The sequence below is a fragment of the Lissotriton helveticus genome, chromosome 7, assembly GCF_964261635.1.
Source record: "Lissotriton helveticus chromosome 7, aLisHel1.1, whole genome shotgun sequence".
Taxonomy (NCBI): domain Eukaryota; kingdom Metazoa; phylum Chordata; class Amphibia; order Caudata; family Salamandridae; genus Lissotriton; species Lissotriton helveticus.
This window is the reverse complement of record NC_136068.1, coordinates 67316870-67340310: the sequence shown is the minus strand read 5'-3', so window position 1 is coordinate 67340310 and position 23441 is coordinate 67316870. Positions and strand designations below refer to the sequence as shown.

The 23441-nt window shown below is 42.6% G+C and overlaps 1 protein-coding gene across 1 annotated transcript in view; it reads right to left on the bottom strand.

Annotated features, from left to right (window-relative positions):
- The window catches only part of LOC144768928 (alpha-2-macroglobulin-like protein 1), a 451046-nt gene that overhangs the window by 65336 nt on the left and 362269 nt on the right, over positions 1-23441 (bottom strand). Inside the window, exons 26-30 of the mRNA XM_078652935.1 lie at positions 17826-17982; positions 11770-11844; positions 10968-11139; positions 7218-7429; positions 1317-1532 (exon numbers count right to left, since the gene is read on the bottom strand). Of these exons, the coding sequence (XP_078509061.1) occupies positions 1317-1532; positions 7218-7429; positions 10968-11139; positions 11770-11844; positions 17826-17982 (832 nt within the window). The remainder of the gene's footprint in view (positions 1-1316; positions 1533-7217; positions 7430-10967; positions 11140-11769; positions 11845-17825; positions 17983-23441) is intronic.

Genomic DNA, 23441 nt, shown 5'->3' with positions numbered 1-23441 from the left:
GACTGGGATATGTGTTTAGCCATAAGTGACCCGGTGGGGCCAGATGTGAAAAGTCTACAGCGTGTAGGTGTTAGGCCATAGGAGAGCCCAAAGCAATGTGGAGGTAGGAGATGCAGTGCTCTGCTTGTGTTGTTATCTTCATTCTATTGAGAGTCAGGAAAGTACTTGGGGCCATATTATCAAGAAAGGGCAATACATTATCGTCGCTTTTATCGGCAGGAAACTGACGCTAATGCGGCGATAATGGGCTTGATAATATGCCCTTGTGAATTCCCATAGAATCCCAGGTTCTGGTGTTAACCTGGGCTTCTATGGGAATTCACAAGGGCATATTATCAAGCCCATTATCGCTGCTTTAGCTGCAGTTTCCTGCCGATAAAAGCGCCGATAATGTATCACCCTTTCTTGATAATATGGCCCTTGGTCTTTAAGATAATCCCTGTAGCATTCTTGAAAAAGAGAGTACACTTCGGGCTCAATTTAAAGTTTGGTGAATGAGGTTTTACTCCATCAGGGAAACAGAGTGAAGTACTCCTCTACCCTGAGGGAGTCCTTGTCTTCCAAATTTTTAAATACCCACTGGTCCAGCCGACATCTTTAGAATTGGCAGCAACCACCATCACAGAGGTTCCTGTCAATGCACTGTACGCTTGATGGACTTCTCCGTCAATATGACGGAGCCATACGGCAAACTTACCATTTGTTTTATGGTTTCCGAAACAAAAACCCAAGTGAAACTTTGTTTCATAAAATAGAGAACAATGCCCTCTTGCCATTGGAGCTTTCTCATATGGAAAATGGCCATGTGTTCATCCACCCTAAACAGGGTGGGTGGACACATGGCCAAACCTCTGATTATTCGTACTCGATTGGGCCAACTGAGGTTTATGTTGGTGGCAGATAAGGAGTAGTCTCTGCCGTAAACGTAAAGAAGGTCTGCCCAACACTAAATGAGGAAGGTGGGCCTTCAGTTTGGCAGAGAGGGTACTCCGTTGCTGGTGCGATGCAGTACCCTAACCGTCAAGATCAAAACCGGGTCCATAGTCTGTTAATTACCCACTGACCGTAACCAATTCCACTTTCAGTAGTTTTCAGCAGTGTCTTCAGGGAAAAGAGTTATAGATTTTCATCCATGTGCAAAATGTCAAGTTTTCCAAAGCCACCAGTAGCGACTTGAGCTGTAGATTTTTCCCATTGCTGCACCTACTCAAATGATTGCTATTGGAACTGCAGGACCTGATGATGCATATTCGAGGAGGATATACAGAGGCAGGCAACATGACAGTCGCAGTAGACCTTTCCTAGGTATCACTTACCTGCACAAACACACACCCGCTTCCTTCGGCTGACACTGTGTAATCCCCTGGAACAACTGGTAGGGTCTCCCTTTGGAACAGTAAACGGTTTTCCTCTTCGACAGTGAATTTTCGGAAGAAGCTGTCCGGTCCTGTGACTTGCACTGTCGCCGATGGTTTGTCGCTGTACATCAGGGCAGCATACTTGGCGAGTGCTTGTAGTGCCACAACTGTGTCCTGCAGACAAGACATTAAAACATACTTAAAACTGTGGAATGACTGAAGAACAGAGTGTTTATTGAATACATGCTGCCCATGTCATTTGTTGATCAATGTAAGAAACTCACAAATAGGTCTGACTTTCTGTTAGGGAAAGCGTTTGGTAATAGTTATGCTACTTTGTGTTGCCCCTGCTGTCTTAAAAAGAAATCCCATAATGAAGGAGCATTTAGGGCTACTACAGTATGAAAGCTGGGAATAGGGCCCTGTTGCTAAAAGGACTGCTTTAGCAGACTAAGGTGCACCCTCATAGGACCGTATTATGAAAAGTCTGATCATGCATTGCAACTGGTAAATGTATAAGTTGTACACAGCAAATATTGCATAGTGGATAAGTCAAGTACACACAGAAACAACTGATAGAAACATTCTACTCCAATTCAACAGCTCACTTCCCCGAAACCCTAAGAACTCTGTTTTTGGCCAGTTCCATTGAACTTGAAAGAATTGGCTCAGATATACATAATTTAACAAACAGGCATAGGAATTTGCATGTAAACAACATCTCTAAAAGATTATTTACAGAGGGCAGAAACGTGCCAACAACAATATAAGACTTATTCGAAATGTCGCAAAAAGATCAGCAAAAGAGTATAGCATGGATGACAACTTACTCCAGTATTCCCAACAAATACTTTTTCAGAAAGCCTATGTGCATGCACAAACCTGTAACTCCAACAGGTAAACGTCGTTTACAACACGGTGTTTACACCGCACGACCTTTACCACGCTGCCATTACAACGCAAGTCGTTACTACGATTTGCGCTGGATGGCTCTGTTGGTTAAGGAATATTGTAATTTTATATTCCAAAACCGTCCCTACTGTTACGTGGGCTGGTGTTGCAATAGAACATTATAATAATCCTCAATCCACGCCCTCCAACGCAAGTCGTTGTAACAACTTGCGTTGTAAAATCCGCGATGTAAAGTACAGCGAACAAAATGATCGCATTGTACTATCATACATCCCTCCAACAACTTGTTATCAGCCATGAGACCACCTTCACATAAGTGCAAGTGAACATCACACTCGGGCAACATCTAACACATGGTTGAACAAATGGTACAAGAAGAAATGTCCATGACAAGATTGGATTTATATGATTGGAAGAAGCGATGAAAAAAATCCAGGACTGTCATTGGACGACCAGTACCAAAAGGCCTTTTGTCCTAGACTCAACCCATCATGAAGAGTCTTTCAGAATGAAGACAATATTATTTTTCTGGAAGAGGCAGTAAGAAAAGTTGAGGCAGAAAACAAACATGGGAAAAGACAATACGAACAAGAACAATGGACTCAATATTCCATATGCAACAAGGAGTCTCTGGAGAGCTCAATTGGTTGATCAATATTATTGAAGATTTATCACAAGCCATACTAAGCCAACAAGAAAGGACCCATTTAATATCAGCATCAAAATGCAAGACTTTTTCTGTAATGTTATGTTATAAGTTTTTGTAGAGTGCCCAGCTGCCCCAGCAACAAGGCGTCTCAGCACTACAATGCCACTGTCATAGGCAAACCAGGAGACACACAAAGGACAGTGAAAGGACTGAATCAAATCAAAAATGGTCTTTCATAAACATGAGTAAAGGAGAAAAAGACACATTGACGAGGCTGACAGTGACATCATCATGAAATCTGCTGACAAGGGAGCAGCTGCTGTATTCATGGTCTCTGTGGCTTACAGAGTTGAGTGTTTAAGATTACTCTTGGGATTGAAGAGTACAGGATTTTGGATACGGATCCTAAGGCCGAACTAAGGGACACTATATAAGAAGTTGGTCAATGAAGGAGAGATTCCAGGATGGATATCAAAACAAGATGCAGACTTCCCGATAGACGATAAATAGGGGATCTTTTACAATGTCCTTTTACTGAAGATTCACAAGGGATTATCCCTTCTCCCGGGAAGACTCATTGTGCCAGGCATTGGCTTAATATTAGAACCTCTAGTTGCATTTTGCAGCTTCTTCTTTAGACCATAAATATTAACAATGTCCACCTTTTAACAAGAAACCAAAGAGGTACCCAGACTCATCAGGGAAAGCTATACATTCAAATGAAACTCTTTCTACTGACATTAAATGTATCTGTGAAGTGTATAGTATATGGTCAATGTGGTACACAACACACACTTTCTACAGCTAAGAGAGTTGTTTCTCTGGTGGCATTTATCATGGCTCATATTCTTCTGAGTTATTTTGTACATAAAAAACTTTGGATGATGTCATCAGTGATGTTATTGGAGATGTCATAGAACATGTCATGAGTGATGTCATATGTGAGGTCATAAGCAGTGCATGGCGGGGGCTAGTGCTGCTAACTATAACTGATTAATTTCTGTGTTTTTTTAGTTCAAAACATTAATGTTCTCACTCTCAAATTCACCTAAATATAACGTTACTTAAACCTTTGTTTTATTTTCAGTGAACTCATATGTGATCAAGCCACCTCGGTGGTGAAACGCGTAATGGCCGTCTGAAAATAAACGTTGAAGTTTATGCACGCAGTCTGGGTCCCTGTCTGCTTGCTGATAGCATTCCTTGGAGGCAGCATTGGAGCGGCGACTTTGGATATATATATATAGTTAGGAATTAGCATTTAAAAAACCTTTAAAATTCACTCAAAAAACTATAAGTTTTAGGGGTGTTATAGTTAGCTGGCCATTTCACTCATACAAAACCATTGAAATTGCTCCTATATAATTAGTTGTACTAACTATATTTCGCGCACCCGCAATCCACTGCTGATGATGTCACATATTACATCATTCATGACATGGTCAGTGACATCACTGTTAGCGCTCTAGTTGTTCTTTAGAACACTCTGGGACATTCTGTCATCGGGCTATACTTGGGCTACATCTGGGTGATATTTGGGCTACATTTGGGCTCTTTTGTCTCTGGTGGCCATCTTGGGAGACAGCATGTCAGAATTTTGTAATGAAATAGAACGAAGAGGATTTGAGAAGTCACTCAAAATGTGCCCTAATTTTTCTTTCTGCAGCACTAATCATACTTTCTATGGCAAAATATACCCCCTCATTTTGTTCCTTTTTAAATTAAATGTTTTAAGAGTTACCACTTTATTCCAATCAAGGTGGTTTCAGGTGCGCCATACCTTTGTAATAAGTAGGACTGTTAGCGCTCTAGTTGTTCTTTAGAACACTCTAGGAGGCTGCTGTAGAACACAAAGGAACTGACAGTCTCTGTCCTTGTTGGATGTACATGTTTTACTGAGAATGTCAGACTTCATTCTCACATGACTGAGAAAGATAATGTGAATTTACAGAAAATATGCTTTCAGTTTAGCTTATAGATCCCCTTCCAAACCACTGTGGGAAAAGCATGAGATAATAGTTTTCTTTCAAACATGATTCATGATATCCCAGCAGAAGGCTTTTTCACATGGTAAAATCACCTTAGAACACACCACAATTCCTAAAATGAGTATGGTACCATCAACAAATGATTTATAATGTAACTAAAGTCCTAAAACCCTCTAATAACTACAATGCTTTTTAATGAGGTGCTATCATGTATATTGGTCCCAAGATGGCTGCCAACACTTCTTGGATGAAGTGCTGACAGCCAATCAGATCTCACGCGTACCCCGCGATTTTTCTAAAATCTTTTACCCTGCCCCCTTTTTGAGTTCTACACGTTTGTTTTTCTGCTTTCCTGTGCCTCAGTCTACCGAGGTACAAGATGGCTGCCATTATTTTCTGTTTTGGAGTGTTGACAGACATTGGCAGCCAATCAGAATGCAGCTCGTACTCGGTAAGGTACAGAGTACAGTAAGCTTACAGTAAGCTTACAGTAAGCTTATATAGATATATATGTGTTTTTGAAGTTAATTTTCATAAAAACCACTGGAGCAATTTTCACCAAATATAGAAATGGCACTTCTGCATACCAGTCCCTACAATTTTGCAAAGTTTGGTGTAATTCCATTCAGCTGTTCGGGCTGTAGCAGTGTCTGAACGTCCTATGGAAATTAACATGGGGAAAACACGTTTTGGGACCCCCCTTTTTTCTCGGCCCCCGCTTGACGAATCCCCCCAAAACTTTCAGGGAAGGAGCAGAACTGAGCTGGCCAAAATTTTGGAAAATTTCACGCAATTTCCTCAATCTTCGCCAAAGTTATTCCCAATAGAATGTTGTGGATTTCCTATGGAAACTAGGTCCTAACTATATATATATGTATATATATATTTTAACTTTGGTGCCATTTCAGGAAACTTCATGGAACTTTCCAAAACAATGTTAATCCACCTAAGCTTCTTCACAAAACGTTATGGGGTAATCCATCAAGAGTAGGCCGAGGGGGGTCCCTTGTTGACTCCCATAGGAAATTGTGGCAAACGATACAGAAAAAACAATCCATGCTTTTCCCTATTTCTTTTAAATCCATTAAGCCATTTATGAGAAGTTCACATTTAAAGAGGTGCTTGGGGTGATCATGAAGGGGTTAAAATATAGGTATATCTGGAATGTTGGTCCTGCGGGAATCCCATGCTATTTAAAAAATAAGGGTTTCTGTTTGCTGGAAGAACGGCCACTTTGGTTCCGCAGGACCAGCACCAGTCCCACAGGACCAAACTATCTGATTGGTTGGCTGCAACTTGAAGAATAATGTTCCAGCCATCATTACAGGCCACAGGGACTTATTCCCGGGTCCTCAACTAGTAAAAAAAAAAGTAAGATAGAAGAGGGAAGAGTAGGGGAGTCCTGAACCCCCTGAAACTGATGGGGAGCACCTGCCCAACCCAGAGGCCAGAAAATAAATTACAAAATTTAAGGCTGCAGATGTCATGGTACTTGCACGGGACCCAGCATGACCCTCCCGTGAGCTCCATGGTAATTCCACTGGTGCTTGCATTGTCTTGCTGTACCATGAAGGTTACACTTGGTCACAGTATTGTAGGAGTACAACTATACAGCAAAATTGTACAAGAAAATTATTTATATCTTGTGGGGTAGGGGAGTAAGAAGGATTGGGGCACACATTGGGACTTGGCCATGCAGCGCCTGTACAAAAGCTGAGCGTGTCAAGGGATTTTAATGTAGTGTGGGTTGGTCAGGCTCTCTGGCAAACCCCACACTGTGTACAGCCAAACACCATGCATGGCTGGCTGGCTGTGGCTGCTTAGGTGCAGAACTAGGTGACAGGCCAGGCCCTGTAGCCAAACCCATGCCGCACATGGGCAAAGGTCATGCACATTGGGGGGTTGGCAGAGTTAGGTATGGAAATAATATTTTACTTTACCATAGAAAAAACACAGAAATTCACTGAAAAAACAAAGGTTAAAGTGACGTTATACTTAGATGAAAATGTCAGTAAAAACATAACATTTTAACTCAAAACACCATTTAACTTCACCAGTTTTCGTTAACTTAATGAACTATAACTGGCGTGTCGCCATGCACTGCTTATGACCTCACATATTACATCACACATGACGTGCTCTATGACATCATTGATAACATCACCAATGACAGCTGAAATGACATCATTGATGACATCACTGTGCATGACAGATACTGGAAATGATGAATGCACTACATCAGCATCAACACACTGATATCCAGAAACCGTGTTTCACTCTTTCTCCATTATGCAGCAGGCGAGATGTTACCTGTGTGGAGGTAAAACCCCCATAGGCATTCTGCTGCCTGGTGAGCCAGCTCACGATGGCCACAGCATTGCTGATGTCAATCTGCGACTGGTCCCCTATGGAGAGGTACCCCAACAATATGTAGGCCGTGGTCTCAACATCTGCTGTTTCGGGCTCACTCCAGATATAGTCAGACGGGGTTTGGGGAGTGTATGCCCAGTGTGTCTGTCCATCTGTAAAAGGGCAAGAAGTCAGACATGCATTTTTATTTTCCGAGTATTAGCGAGTATAAAACAGCATTGCTATATCAAGAGCATCCATCACTGCCTCCGCTGCCTGATGCCTAATCTGCTGAAGTGCCTCACACTGCACAGGAGTGATCAGAATCTAACAAAATAACAAGACAGTAGGTTCATAGATGGTGTCGTATGGATCTGTGGTGCTTCTGAGAGGAGAATGAGCTTCATGAACCAATATTGCGGGGGCCATGATTGCGCTATCAAAATGAGAAGGCGCGGTCCTCATCTCAATTTGCACAGCACTCTTGAGGTAATGGGGAGACGATGAAAAGTGTGAACAGAGGATCCCATCAGTACATGGCTGCTGGCATAGTATCAGCATTTGTGGTTGATGATGGTGTCAAAGAGATACAGGTTTGGTTTGCCACCTGGATAAAAAAATATTGATCAGGTGATCTTGGTTCAACTCCAGCTCATGGCACTCCCTTCTAATCAACTGAGTGTGTCCACCCAATCCCGTACTGCTCCTGGCAAGTTGTTGTAGTTCCCTACTACAGTTGCCTTCCAGCTTATCTTGTGTGCAATGTCATGTGGCCTGCCATGGGATCTTTGGGAAATCACACTCCTGGTCTGGCTCCAGGCTTTCTATGCTGGCTGTTGGTGATAAAGCTGCTTAGTGGTCCATTACCTCCAGCTTTGTTACTGAATAAACTACTCTCTTTGTGAGGAAGACTTAACTATGGCAACAAGTGTGCCTGCATGGAGGGCAGACGCCAACCACCAGCTGGTGCCCTTGAACCCATGGTCATACCATCTCAGTGGATTATATGTTGTTTCACTTCAACGTATATGAGAATCCAGACTGGATCACTTTTTCTGGACAGTCTTAGAAAAGCCATCAAAGAAGGCAGGGTACGAGCCATCTTCTTAGCACCCACTCGATCTAGCCACAGCATTCTTCGAAATAAAACCCAGGGGCATATTAGCAAGGGCGTTATCGCCACTTTAGCTGGATTTTTCCAGCTAAAGCAGCAATATTTTTATCGCCCTCTTAGCAAGCTATCGCTAACAGCAGTTAGCGACAGCTTTTAGGCGATAGCTACAGGTTTGGGGCCCACTTTGCATGTCAGCGATATTTATCGCTGATGACATGCAAAGTGGGCGTACCCAACCTGTTAGCGACTGAAAGCAGTCACTAACACAGCTATCGCCTATTAGCAAGGCAGGCGAAGCGTTTAAATAATTTGCGCTAAGCACAAACCTAACGACTGCTCAGACCATGACTTAACCTGTATATCCAAGGTGAGGTGGATATTCAGGTTAAGTCCCCATTAGCGATAATGCCTAAATATCGCTGGATTTCCAGCGATATTCATGCATTGAGCTGCTATCGCCGGATATTTTATCGCTTTAGAGATAAACGTTGCTAATAGCACGTTATCTCTACGATAATATCGGGCGATAGGCGGATTTATCGATAATTATCGCTATTTGTTGCTAATAGGCCCCCAGATCTCTCCGGCAAGTGCATTAACCACTTGAGTAATCATATGCTTATTATTAATCACTGAAAATGACTGGACAAACAAAGATCTCTGCTGCAGGGGCTTTAACCTTGTAAGATATTTAAAAATTCAGTCTCTATGTGACCAATTAAGTAAGACAGACCAGATCTACAGTCATGTTTGTCCCTGTTGCCAATTTTGTTTGGCACAGATTTAAAAAAGTAAATGCATAACTTGACTCTCAGGTGCCACTTCTCATGACTGTTCCTTCATTACTCCTCCCCCTTTACATGCCACAACTTGATATCCAATGTATGGGGTCCCAGAGGAATGGTTTTTACAATTCCAGCACTTAATTGGAGTAAATCTACTTCACCGCACAAGTGTGAGTCACTTGTAAAGTGACAATGAATGTGTCTGAGAGGACATTTTAGCAGGGCATGAGGATGCCACATTATGTAATCAGGGAATACAAAGAACCTCTGTGACTTAGGAGAAAGTTTGGGGTTTGCATGGAAGGATGAGGGTGAGGGGGGGGGGGGGGTGAAATTAGGCAAGCTGGCTCAGTCTTGTTCTGCCAGGACAGCCGCCTACCATGCACTTTGTGCCTCCTACTCACATTTGTCAGTCTGGCTAGGGTTAGAGCTATGCCCCAACTAAGGCTCTCCCCAGCTGCAAAATGCTTGTCTTTGGAAGTATGAGAAGAGCTTGTGGCTCAAACCCCTGCTCAAAATGTAACCTCTTTCTACATAGGAATGTGTATATGCTGGGATTTTAATACCCTTTGCTGCATGTCTAGCTTTGATTTGATTGCTCTCCAACTGGTAGCTTGTGGACTTGGTATAAGTTCTGCATTAGATGCTCTCCATAAAATTGTATTGTATTATAATTGCATTTGTATAGTGCTTACTACCCCTGATGAGGCGTCTAAACACTTTTTCAGTGAGTAGCATGCTACTCCGGAACCCATAAAGGATTGGTAGTGAATTAATATAGTGAAATATGAAAGTTATTTGAGTGGTGGATATGTTAGTCTGTTATTTGGATTGAGAAGGATAGTGGAGGGATAGAAATGAATTGACTGACCGAATAAGACTTGCTCAGTTTAGTAACTCCGATTGCTGCTCCAACTTTTAGTTCAGTCATTTGGCTCATTTGGTAGTACCCCTACCTCAAAATGGCTGCACAGCCTCTGAGCTTGTTAATACTTGTATCAATGGGCCTTCTTTGATTATTATAAGTTTGCACACAAGCGCCTCACTCTCCACTAGCTAGGTTGGTGCTATCTAGATGCCTACAAGCATGTGAGATATCTAACCTGCCACCAAGCGGCAAGGCATACTACAATACATGTTACAACACACACATATGCACATCAAACATAAGACATCAGTCCTGCTACCTTGCAAACCTCCAACAACACAGGGGTGTGGACGTTGTTGGCCCTCTCCATGCTCACAACAACAGTACTTGTCACGCTTCTCACTGGCGCACTATCACACAGCTGCAAATACTGGACGCACATGCAACACAGTCCGCATATGCCATGCACTTCAGCTACACATGATTAGAACATTATGCAGGTGTTTGTTGATCTGAGGGTGTTTGTGCAGCTTCTTCTGCTCTAGAGGGAGGGAACCACAGGAAGACATGGTTAACTACTCCAAAACATGAGAGGAGGTGGTGCGGCACGAAAGAACAGCCGCTTACACTATATGGGACGCACCATCTTCACCTGGTTCATTCTACACAGAGACGGAGAGGAGGTACAGTTGATCAAAGATACTCAAGCACTTTTTGCATGCGTAGTTTGAGGTTCAGCCTCCTGTGTAGAACAGGTGGGTACAATTTACACTCATCATTCCCTTTTTCTAGGGTAGCCCCTTGCACAGCCAAAAATCCTACTCCCTGTTGAAGTCTGGTCCATTACACGAGACACAAGATGAGCCCACCATGATAGCTTGGCAGGTTACCTACGAGGGCAGCTTTGCATTGGAGTAGAAAGATAAGAGTGAAAAGGTCAATACCTGAGTGAATAGCCAGAGCCTCTAGATCTTCGGCCAGCTGCGCCCAGACTAAGTCATCACCGGCCAGGGTGAAGGTGTAGAAGAGAAGCGCGAGGGTATAGACGTTGGTAATGCCGGGTTCTCCTTGGTATCTGTTTCTCAGACATTGCAGTCCATTCACGATCATGGGTGCCTGTGAGGAGGAAGCCAGGTGTCAGGCAGGGTGCCATTGAAAGGAAAGAAGGGAGAAAAGGAGTGCCACAGCAATGCAGAAAGAAAGTGAAGACTCTAGAGAAGAAACAAAGGAGAATGTAAGTAAGGGATTGCGGAAAGAAAAATAGGAAAGTAGGAGGGAAGAAATAGTGAGGCAAATGAAAGAAGGGACCAAGGGATAAAACTAAGGAGGGAGAAGGATGGAATGAAGTAAGAGGAAGCAAGGAAGCACTATGGATGGACAGATGAAGGGAATGAGAACAGAAAGAAGGAAGGATGAAAGAAAAGGTGGAAGGAAGAAAGAATGAAGAATGCAAGGAAGGTAAAAGGAAGGAAGAAAAAACATGGAGGCGAGGCAAAGGGAACAAAGGAAGGGAGTGGAAAAATAACAAGGAGAAGAGACAGGTGAAACACAAAAGCAACAGAGATATATCAGGAAGAGGGATAGGTGAGAAAATGCAAAGAGGGAAGTAAGCAGATGTGCTTTGGAGAGGGAGAGAGCCAAACAAATAAGGTGGAGTTGAAATTATATCGATTGAAAAAGTAGAGAAGAATGGAGGAAGAGAGATGAGAGATGGAGACAGTCGTGCATGCAGCATGTCACACCCACCTGAAGTGGCAATCCCAGTTCCAGGAGGGCAGAGGTGATGTAGGCTGAGAGAGAGACATCATCATCAACACCACCCTGTGAAACAGAGAGGGAAGGAGTATGGGTCAGTCCCAGCTTCATTCAAGGGAAATTACCTATGACCCAGGAAACGGTGGAATACTTTTGCATAAAATGGCTGTTCTGCTGTAAATTGTCCATGGGGTGGGGTGCCACTGCAGAAGGTGGATGTACTGCTGTGTATTGACCATGGGGTGGAATACAATTGCAGAAGGTGGCTGTGATGCTGGGGATTAGCCATGGGGTGGAATAACACTGCAGGCAGCAGATGTGCTGCTCTACATAGGGTACATAACAAATAAAATATACAGAGGTAGATGTTCTTTTCTGGTTAGCTACAGAGAACATTGTAAAAGGTGAGGTGGCGCTGTATGGGGATCACAGGTGGTATACAAATGGAAACGCAAAGCAGAAGATGGATATTCTACTAAAGACGACAACATCAGTTTGTGGGGGGACATGACATCTTTTTTCCGGAAATTCCAACGTTTTTGCAAATTAACTTCAAACTGAAAAAGTAATATTTGCCACCACAATGTTCTGAAGCTGAACCTTGGTGCATATGTTGGTAACAGGTGAATTAACGTAGCAAGGTGTGCAAGCATTGTTGTCTTCTGGATGCAGAAGATGGGTATAGAAGATGGGTGTGTTGCTGTAGACCATAAGTAAGCCTTCCCAAACAAAGGAGGAAGGGAGCAGACTGCCTCACATCCCATCACTCAGTTCCCTTAGACGCATTTGTGTCAATGCAGTGCATGGTACCACTTCAGTAAAAGCCCTTAGTTTTCCACATTGTTTCATTCAGTCAGTGCTGTGTATCTCTAGACATGTGTTTCACAATTGTTGTCCATCTTCAGTAGAGAGTAACAAGTTGTTTTAGTGATGCTGGAAATGCTGCTCACAGTCATCGCTGGTCTCTGTACCAGTCACTGAGCGCAGGCGCGTCAACCTGGTGCTTCCCACCTACCTGCATACTTCACTCTCCCCCACTGTGAGCACACTATTGCAGCAACCTTTGTGAGGTGAGAAATTGCCACAGAAACTGGCACCCTCTCACTGACTTACTGTTGCTGGGTCACTCCTGCACAGCTACCACACAGATCAGCTCTTGACATTGCAGATGCAGGAACCAGTCAAGGAGGACTTCGACAGCCCGGCCAGCCTGCCTCTGCAAAGCCTTATGGGTCAAATTAAACATATTGGATGACATATCGCTGACCAATCTCTGTAAATCTACCCAAAATAAGCCAGTATTTACACTTCCTATTTCAGCTATGTCCCCTAGACCTACCTATTCTCTTACAAAAGACTACAGCCTTCAGGTGTGCAGGAGTTTGATAAAGATGCTATCCTGCACACTGGTTTCTAACCAAAATCCCTGATAGCCTCACTCATTGGCCCCTAAACTCTTACCACCTGGGTAACCCAAAAAGCATGGGAGAAGATCTCTCCTATCTCCAGTTCCATGAGGCACTAATTAATACATATCGTGAGTAATCGCTCTCTCCGCTGCAGTTCTGGTTACATTGGAACTTGCATAGGAAAGTCATTTTGTGTTTCATTAATGACTTGAAGATTGACACTTTGGCCTGTGACCATTTGTTCCACATTTCGTGCTGATTAGTCTTTGGGTTCAAACGTTCTATGGGTGTAACATTTTTGAGGTATACATACAACATCAGCGTATACATTTTTGCACCAAAAGCCAACCCATCCAAATAGACAGATTTAGAAAAAATTTGACATGAAGATCATTTAATTTACCAACACAGGATCTAGGCTGCAGTTTACTGGTCGAAATAATGTACATATTTTGGGGTGGGAATCCTTAAACGTTGATTGCCAGCATGCAGACAGTGATCACTATGACACAGGAAGGAAAAAGTTACTAACCTGTAACTATAATTATCCAACGCTGGTATCACTCATGGATTCACATGCTTGAATCACCCCGTTTGTCGAGATGGGAGTTCCTTGTTAGTTGTAGAAAAGAAGGCCAATGTTAAACCAATTCTGGAAGACTTTAAACAAGGCCACGTAATAGTCCTTACAAATCCCTATCAAAGCCCCAAAGTTCAGCCAGTCAAGCCAATGAACAGTGAACAGCACTCCCCTGTGAGGCCACCGTACCTCAGATTATGTAGCATAAGGGTACAAAAAAAAATCAGTGGTTGAGCCTGATATGGGAAATGGGGCAGGATAACGCTAGATAAAGCATATGCTTCACTAAATCTAAGACTCCATGGTCCGTTGTGGTGGTGATTCATTCTTTGTGGTGAGCGGAGATCTTTTCTCTCACGTGGAACAATGCTGATGAGGTGAATGTTGTAGCCAGTGCCTTAAGGCAGTGTCTTCTGGAGTTGTCTTGCGATCTGGACTGATTGCATCCTTTCTCCCATGGTGCCTGCTTCTGGTAGGCCTCTTGAGGTGCCCCCCCCATTGCTGTCGGGAGTACTATTGGCAGTAAGGTTGTTGTGGTATCTGGTACACCTGGTATATATAGGCTGGATATCCCCTCTGTATGAGGGTTGGCCTCTATCTGGGGCACCAAGAACTGGCTGCTGTCACCCCAGTTGCAGCACTCCTAGTGATCTTGCATTGTCCATGTCATGCTTTATGGATCTAGTGTACATTCCTGGTAAATAATCATTCTCAGTTGAAAGGCCTACATTGAATCCTACTGTGGCCTAATAGTCTAAACAATGGGGAACATACCCAGCCTTGTCTGTGCAACGCTGCTGTCCCAGCATATTGTCTGAATCCTGTTGACGCAATGTCCTTTGCTGAATCTGTTATCACTGAAGAGGCCTTCTCACCCTCATGCGGTATTGCTTTTACGTCTGCTCTTTTGTTATCTAGAAGCATTTTCTAGAAAGGATACATTTTTGACCGCATCTGGCTGTTGTATCTGGCTAGTATTGTTAGTGAGTTGGCTGCTGTGATCATAGTTGTAGGCTTGACAGATATCCACTTCTAAATCCCGCCCAGCTTTCTACCTTCTTTGTCTGGCGAGGTGTTTGAAAGGTGAAGTTGGGTTCCTAGATCTCCTTCGTGCAGCTTTCATTACCACATAGTCTGCCGGGAGATGACCAACCAAGCTTGCAATGGTCTCTGGTGTCCTCTCGTGTCTTGTGTTTCTGATCAGTTACAGTGTAACTAATGCCAATGAGGCAGGAGTTTTCATTACTTTCACTCCAGATGTGCTCATTGATCAATATTGTTTTCAGTTTTACGTCCAGGCTTCTTAAAATCATAATTTAAAAAATCTATTTCCATACTGGGAATTGACAAATCAAATCTAATCAAATCTCTCTCTATTAAGCAATAAAGCTTCCAATTTCAGCCACTGGTGAGTCAGGTGGAGGTGCTGTAGATGCCACATTGATCTGTACAATGCAGTCATCCCTACCCTGGCCCTGTATCCTTGTCATGTACTTCTTCTTCCTGATCCCCACCTGAATATCTGTCATCACATGCCGCAGTTATAAGTACTTGACACAGATGAAAGTAGAGATTGACATGGAGGATTTGCCACAGGACTCTGTCTTGGTGGCTAAAACAGGACTCCGTACTGGTGAAGAAGGATGCGTTTTTGACTGTGAGCGGGGTAGTGGTGACAGACTGGGAGGTTATTGGTCATGTATACCACTTGGGGTATCCGGGAACTATGCATAGTATTCCGACAGCATTTATTGAAAGCCCTTAACTTCTCCAGTTATTGACGTTCCTTTTGAAAAGGATCGTAATCATTATGCAGTCTTTCATCATCCAGATGCTCTTCCCATGTATGGTAAGGAATACTGTATCTTCATCTACTACTCTAGTACTCTGTGGCAAATTAGCCACCTCTTCCTAAATATTATCATGTAGGTCCTGAGACTTGACTTTCAAGAGTATTGGACTGTAGACAGTACTACAGGATCCCCCGGCCTCTGATTTCTCTGTATCTGAGTGGCTCTGAGGTGGTATCATGGCACTATACTCAGCGAGGTGTGTTCCGGCAGCAGAGATGTTGTAATTTCATTGTCAGAAATCAGACTGAGTTCAGAGGTCTCTGCCAGTTGCTTTGTTGATGGATCTCTTGATGTTGGTATGTCGGTCAACAGTGCCATCAACATGGCCTTTGCTGACAGGGCCTTCTTCAAAGGGGATGTTGTTGACGGGGTCATCGTTCCAGATGACATCGAGGGCAAGGTAATTGTCGACGGGGTCACTGATGCTGTAATTGATGGAATTGGTATCGTCGACGGGGACTTATGTGGTTTCTTCATCAATGATATTGAAGACCGTGTGCTCTTCTGTGTCATTGATGCTGCTTATGCTGACAATGCAGCCATCAGCATTTATGTTACCTTTTGGTATAACCCCCAGAGGTTTTTTCTTCAACAGTGTGGGACTGTCTGAAGTGGGTTTAGTCAAAGGGTTCTATCACCTCAGATGATGGAACCTGGTAGTTTTCCTGCAAGGAAAGCTCTACCTCACAAAAGCGAGGAAAGGGTGTCACCTGCCAAATGATGGTAATACAGTAAATATACTAAGATGAATAAATAACAAAATGTATCAACAGATCAAATAAGGATGCATATCAAAATCATATAATGTGCTAAACAAAAGGAATCCTAAAACAACCACAATTTTTTGATAATTATTTTACGTAAACAAATCAAAATATTTCGGCCCCACAAACAGAGATCTCAGACAATAGAAAGCAAATCTTAGACACATACACAAAGAAACTCCCATTCATCTAGCTACTCACTCAGTCAAACCAACTCACATCCAGCATTTACACAATATATACCCTGGTAGTTTTCCTGTCTGCTTTCTTAGGGATTTTCTTAGATGGCTCTCTTGAGGTTGGCAGAGACTCCTCTGGATAGCATTCATGGATTGTATGTACTCCAAATTAACCCTTTTGGGGGTTTTCCATGTCATAATTTATGGACCTTATGAACCATCCTGAAGTAGGTGTATCATTGACTCTGTGTTTTTTGCAGCAGCATTAAAAGTCTACCCTCACTGTACTTGAAGGTTCTGGTTGAAGAGATCCAACATATCTTTCAGTCCCAGGGAGTTCCAGGGACTCTGTTTCCACACAACGAGTGGTGGGAATCTGATGAAAGGGTTCCTCTGGCAGGGGTGGGAGGGGAGTGATGTTTATTGTGTTTTCTCCTGGCTGGCTAAAGTTTGGGTCTTTTCTAAGGATGGATTCTAAGGTAAGCAAGTTTAAGCCTTCAGATTGTGTTTAAAATTGCACTGCTTCCTTATGACCACCGTAAGGCTCCCAGATCAATGATGGGGATGATTCAATTATGTGAATCTCTGAAATATGTAACGCTAGAAAACCAGGATCATTATACTGACTACATAAAGACCATCCACAGTAAATTTTCAATGCTATATTTTTTATGCTCCCCAATGGGCTGAAAAGCAGCCTTTGATCCCCAAAAAATAACAAGACCTGAAAACATAACTGAAAAAAAATATGGTAAGGGACAACATGGTTACGCTAAAATCATGTCTCAAAGCTACTAAAATTGGCCAGTTATGGTTAATCAAACACTAGGAACATAACATAACAATAGTCAAGGAAAATCATACACAGAGGGTGCTTTAGAGTTGAAGAGAAATATTGCCCTTCATTCTCAGGTGAGAAAAAGTGGAGCCCTCAGAGAGAAAGATTGAAACACAAGGACTAATACTAAGATCCCTGGCACTAGGGGATGGTTCAGATGGCTCACCCGTGACAGAGGCAAAATATCCTCCATGCCCTTGGGCAACTCCAGCCCTAGGGATGTAGCAATTGCATCCACGGTGGCAGGGCATAACATTTAGCCCTTTCCTTGTATTGCCTAAATGCCCACGAAGTAGCGTGCAGGATGCTATTGGGTTAGCTTTCTGTCTAAGAGTTGGACCTTATTTCCTTCTGCAGCACAATAAACAGCAGTTCTGATGTAGAATTAGGGTCATGGAGTCATGCCTGAAAAGATTGACCATACCTTCATGGTTGTGTGGTAAAGCATGCCCACATTCTCAAAGCAGCCATCTTGGGACTGGCGTTGTTGCAGCCAATTGACTGCCATAGCAGTCACATTATTGTCTATAGAGATGAATTCTTCAGCTTGACCAAAGCACTTGGCCACAAATGCTGTCAGCCTAGAAACAAGAAAAGAAGGCGGGGGTCAGGAGCAGATGATGAGGCAGAATCAGGAACAGGAGGGGAAAATGAGTAAAAGAGTAAGAAGTGGGAGGAATACAAGTAAAGATAGGCAAAGAGTCAGTCAAAAAGAGCCAAAAAGAGAGAGAAAGTGGAGATATATAGAAAAATAGTAATCACGAGAAAAATGGTGGGGGGACAAGGAAATAATAAGACAGAAGGTGTGAGAGGGAGAGACAGACAGAGAGAGAAGGAGAAATGAGAGAGAGAGAAAAAAGAGGGAAGGAAAGAAAGAAATAGGGAAAAGAGTTTCAGAGCAAGTGATAAAGAAAAAGTCAAGAGAGAGAGAGGAGGAGACGAGGAAAGCAATATAAGAGAGAAAGAGGGTAGAATTGATGGAGTATAGGGAAATGTCAGTGAAGGGTGGAGGAGAGAAAAAGAGGGAGTGGTAAAGAGAGGGAAAGATAAGGAGTAATGGGCAAATAAAGAGAATGAGAGAGGAGAGAGGGGAATTCGGGAAAGGGAGTTATAGAGTGTGACAAAAAATTAAGTAGAGAACAGGCATGTGAAAGGACGTGATGTGGAAGAGGTAAAAGGGAAAAGGAGAATGCATTGGAGAATTGGCAAAGACCAAAGATAGACAATATAGAAGTAGAAATAGAGATATGGGTACAGATAGATAAAGTAAAGAGGAGAGAATTGTAATGGATCATTATAAGAGCACGTAAGTGAAACATAATGATATCTTCATCCGTACATAGTACTAAAAACTCTGTATTAATAATACTGAGAGCAGTTGCATTATCTTCTGGTATTTAACGTAAACAAGATTTATTGCATATTTTGTAAATAGAGTAACCATATTTTCAAACTCAAACACGGCAATGGACCAGTGAATTAGATGTATGAGTACACATTGGCAGAGATCATGAACACAGGAAGGCCACAACGACAGCACCTACCAATGTAGATGAACTCCTTACATAGTGGCTGTGCACTTTGTCCCTTTTTAGCAAGTTCTGACTTCCTCAACAAAGAGAAAACAGACATGGACATGTAACTCTCATGTAACTCTATTTCTCTGTCACTGATATTTTTCATAAATCCATAAATAGTAGAATATCTCTATGTGTGCAGGATACACAGAACACTTTTTTACATGAACATTTTTACAAGAATCATTAAATCCAAAAAGGAAACATGATGGGACCCGATTCATAAACTGCATTTTGTAATATGTAAAGTAATACTACAGTAGCAATACTTACTTACTACCAAATGCAATTCACAAGCCTACAAGTGTAAAACGCAACCTCTACTTTCCACTCTATGGGGGAGCATCACACATGTAAGTTTACTGCTTAGTAAATGTGGAAGGGACCAGGGGCAGTGTCTTGAAAAGGTGCATACTTACTACAACATGGGAGGCGTTCAGGGTGGAGTAAGTAGGGGTTTAGGCCGGCTTAAGGAGGGGTTTAGGAAGGGACATGCACTCACCCTCCAAAGTAAGTAAGCCCATTACTATTCACAAACTGCATATGTATGTAACTACAGCCAAAATGTATGTATGTAAGTAGGTGATTTATAAAGCGCAGGTGTTACTCCAAGGTGTGCCCTGGCCCTATTGTGAAGGAGCTGTCTGCTGGCAGGAAAGAGAAGAACCTAATATGAGGAAAAGAGCCAAGTCTTCAGTTTTTTCCAGAATATCGGTATTTCCTTTATTGCCCTGAGTGTCAATGGCAGCTCATTCCAGAGAGAGGGTCCTAGAAATGAGAAGTATCTGCCCCAGCCCTCTCCTTCTTAATCCGAGGTACTATGGCCAGACAGAGATTTCCTGAGCAAAGGTTCCTCTGAGGAGAGTAAGACTCGATTTTATCTTGAAGATACCCTGAACCTGTACTGAAAAGTGCTTTCTGGGTTAAAAGCAATATTTTAAAAGTGATCCTCTTCCTAACTGGAAGCCAGTGTAGGCTATGAAGGAGACCGGAGACATCTGAGTGGCGTGGGAGCCCAAAGATGGTGCATGCTGCTGCGTTTTGAACTAACTGCAGCCTGTCTATCAGGTAATTGGGCAACCCTGCATATAGGCTATTTCCATAGTCCAGACTTGAGGTACTCAAGTCCTGGGTCACCTGTTGTCTAGCCTGAAAAGAGAGGAGAGAAAAAGATTTCCTCAGGACATGAAGGAGGGCAAAGCCCATACCCACCGCAGAGTGGATTTGAGCGTGAAATGATAGTTGCTCATCGAATTTACAGCCCAGGTTTTTTACCGCATGACTTGCTAATAGAGGATGGGGGGCATCCTGTGGTCACAAAGTTTTCCAAGATGTCATGGTTTCCGGGCCAAAGAAAAGGAGCTCGGTCGCACCCTTGTTACATTTGAGTTGGTTATTTGAAAACCAACTAAATGTTGCATTCAGGCACTATCTTTACTCCCAGTAAGGCCTCATCCTTCACCCAGGAGAAAAGGAGTTGGGTGTAATCAGCATATGACACTATTTGTGCACCTCAGAGTTTCACCAAGGGGGCCAATGGAGAAAGGTAGATATTAAATAGTGTCGGGCTCAGAGCTGAGCCCTGTGTCACTCCAACCTTAAGCTTGCTGGAGGTGGCGGAAAAAGGAAAACACCAGACCTCTTGATCTCTGTCTACCAAAAAAGAGACAAGTCACTGTCACGCCAACCTGTTATCCCCATTGCCAGTATACGAGCTAGGAGGATGGAGTGAGATACAGTGTTGAACACTGTATCTAGGTCAAGTAATACCAGCAGCGCTCTCTCACCTCTGTCAGTGCAAAGGCGGATGGAATCAAGGACTGACTCAGTACTACGGTCTGGTCGGAAGGCAGATTGACTTGAATGCAAAAGATTATTGCTTTCTAAATGTGCAGAGATCTAATGATTAACATGTTTTTCAAGTACTTTCGCTAGTTTATTGGATCATTTGGATCTGCCTGTGTTTTTTTCAGCAGTGGCAACATTTTAGCTTGTTACCAAACCAATGGCATCTTAGCAGACGTGAGCGACATATTAAACAATTGATGCACTAGTGGGGGTGATAGCCTTCGCCCCAAGAGCTAAAAGAGAGGCAGGGCCCGGGTCGGAGGGGGAGCCAGATTTTAGGCGACTTGTGGCTAGAAAAGTGTCTTCCACGGAAATGAGCGAGAAAACAGTAGTAAATGCACTCCAGCTCAAACCTGGAAAAAATCCAGCACCACACATGGCAAGCCACTGGCCCTGCAACACCCTCCCATAAAGAATAATATAGGTAGGGGCTTAATAAAAAACCCATAGGAAATGGTAAGATAAATTACATTAATTAAAAATATAAATAACTTTATTTTAATGTTACAAAAATATAAAAATAAAACATATTGATCATTTCATTTTACAATACTTGAATACCCTTTTTCGAATTTAGAAATTAAGAAAAACGATTTGTTACCAAAACAAAATTAAATTACTTTTAAATAATTCTGTACATTACTTTTAATAATGTCAATATATGGTAAAAAAATATATACTTTTTTTATTCAAACTTCAGAACAATTATTTTCATTTAACATATTCAAAATAATTGCATTTTAAATTAAAGTTACGTTAATAATGCTATAAAGTATGTTCTCTATTCTATTTTATTTTATACTAGCTTACCCGTCGCGCGTTGCTGCGATCTCCGAAGAAAGGAAATTCAAGGAAACTCATCATGATAACATTCAATTTACATTGTGTCATTTTTATTGAAACGTATTCATTTTAATATGGAAAACATTTCAAAGTGTCGTTTTAATTCTATTTATTTATTCGAGTGCTTGTGGATACACGATTTTTTGTTTTTCCGACTGGTGCGTACATCAGTATTCGAAAGATTATGAGGGCCCTGGGGGGCTGATATTTTAAAAAAATGTATGCCAGAAACCTTCGCGGGAGTGTACTCAACAACTTCCCAAAGTTTCCTGGCGATTGGACGAATGGTGTTTTAATTCTATTTATTTATTCGAGTGCTTGTGGATACACAATATTTTGTTTTTCCAACTTGCGCATACATCAGTATTCGAAAGATTATGAGGGCCCTGGGGGGCCGATATTTAAAAAATATTTATGGCAGAAACCTTCGCGGAAGTGTACTCAACAACTTCCCAAAGTTTCAGGGCGATCAGATGAATGGTGTTATATTTCTATTTATTTATAGGAGTGCTTGTAGATACACGATTTGTTGTTTTTCCGTCTGGTGCGTACATCAGTATTCGAAAGATTATGAGGGCCCTGGGGGGGCGATATTTAAAAAATGTTTATGGCAGAAACCTTTCCGGGAGTGTACTCAACAACTTCCCAAAGTTTGATGGCGATCGGATGAATGGTGTTTTAATTCTATTTATTTATTCGAGTGCTTGTGGATACACGATTTGTTGTTTTTCCGTCTGGTGCGTACATCAGTATTCGAAAGATTATGAGGGCCCTGGGGGGCTGATATTTTTAAAAAATTTATGCCAGAAACCTTCGCGGGAGTGTACTCAACAACTTCCCAAAGTTTCCTGGCGATTGGATGAATGGTGTTTTAATTCTATTTATTTATTCGAGTGCTTGTGGATACACAATATTTTGTTTTTCCATCTTGTGCATACATCAGTATTCGAAAGATTATGAGGGCCCTGGGGGGCCGATATTTAAAAAATATTTATGGCAGAAACCTTCGCGGAAGTGTACTCAACAACTTCCCAAAGTTTCAGGGCGATCAGATGAATGGTGTTTTATTTCTATTTATTTATTGGAGTGCTTGTGGATACACGATTTGTTGTTTTTCCGTCTGGTGCGTACATCAGTATTCGGAAGATTATGAGGGCCCTGGGGGGGGCGATATTTAAAAAAAGTTTATGGCAGAAACCTTTCCGGGAGTGTACTCAACAACTTCCCAAAGTTTCATGGCGATCGGATGAATGGTGTTTTAATTCTATTTATTTATTCGAGTGCTTGTGGATACACGATTTGTTGTTTTTCCGTCTGGTGCGTACATCAGTATTCAAAAGATTATGAGGGCCCTGGGGGGCCGATATTTAAAAAAAATGTATGCCAGAAAGCTCCACGGGAGTGTACTCAACAACTTTCCAAAGTTTCATGGCGATCGGATGAATGGTGTAGTAATGCATAAAGGACAAACAGACAGACAGACAGACAGACAGACAGACATACATTCGTTTTTATATATATAGACTAGCAGCCCGCCCCAGCGTTGCCCGGGGCAGAAGGGGGCTGTGGGCAGCATTTCTGGCTTGCGTGCACCTTACCTCAGCGCTTGCTCCCAGTCGCACAAACCCAGGCCCCCGCTCCAGTCCGCCTCACTTCACCGCCCCCCACTACTCTCACTTAAATGTGAAAGCCGTTTTAAAACCTATCATTTATTTTGCTGTCCCGCTCCAGTCCGCCTCACTTCACCGCCCCCCACTACACCAAGCCAGTCT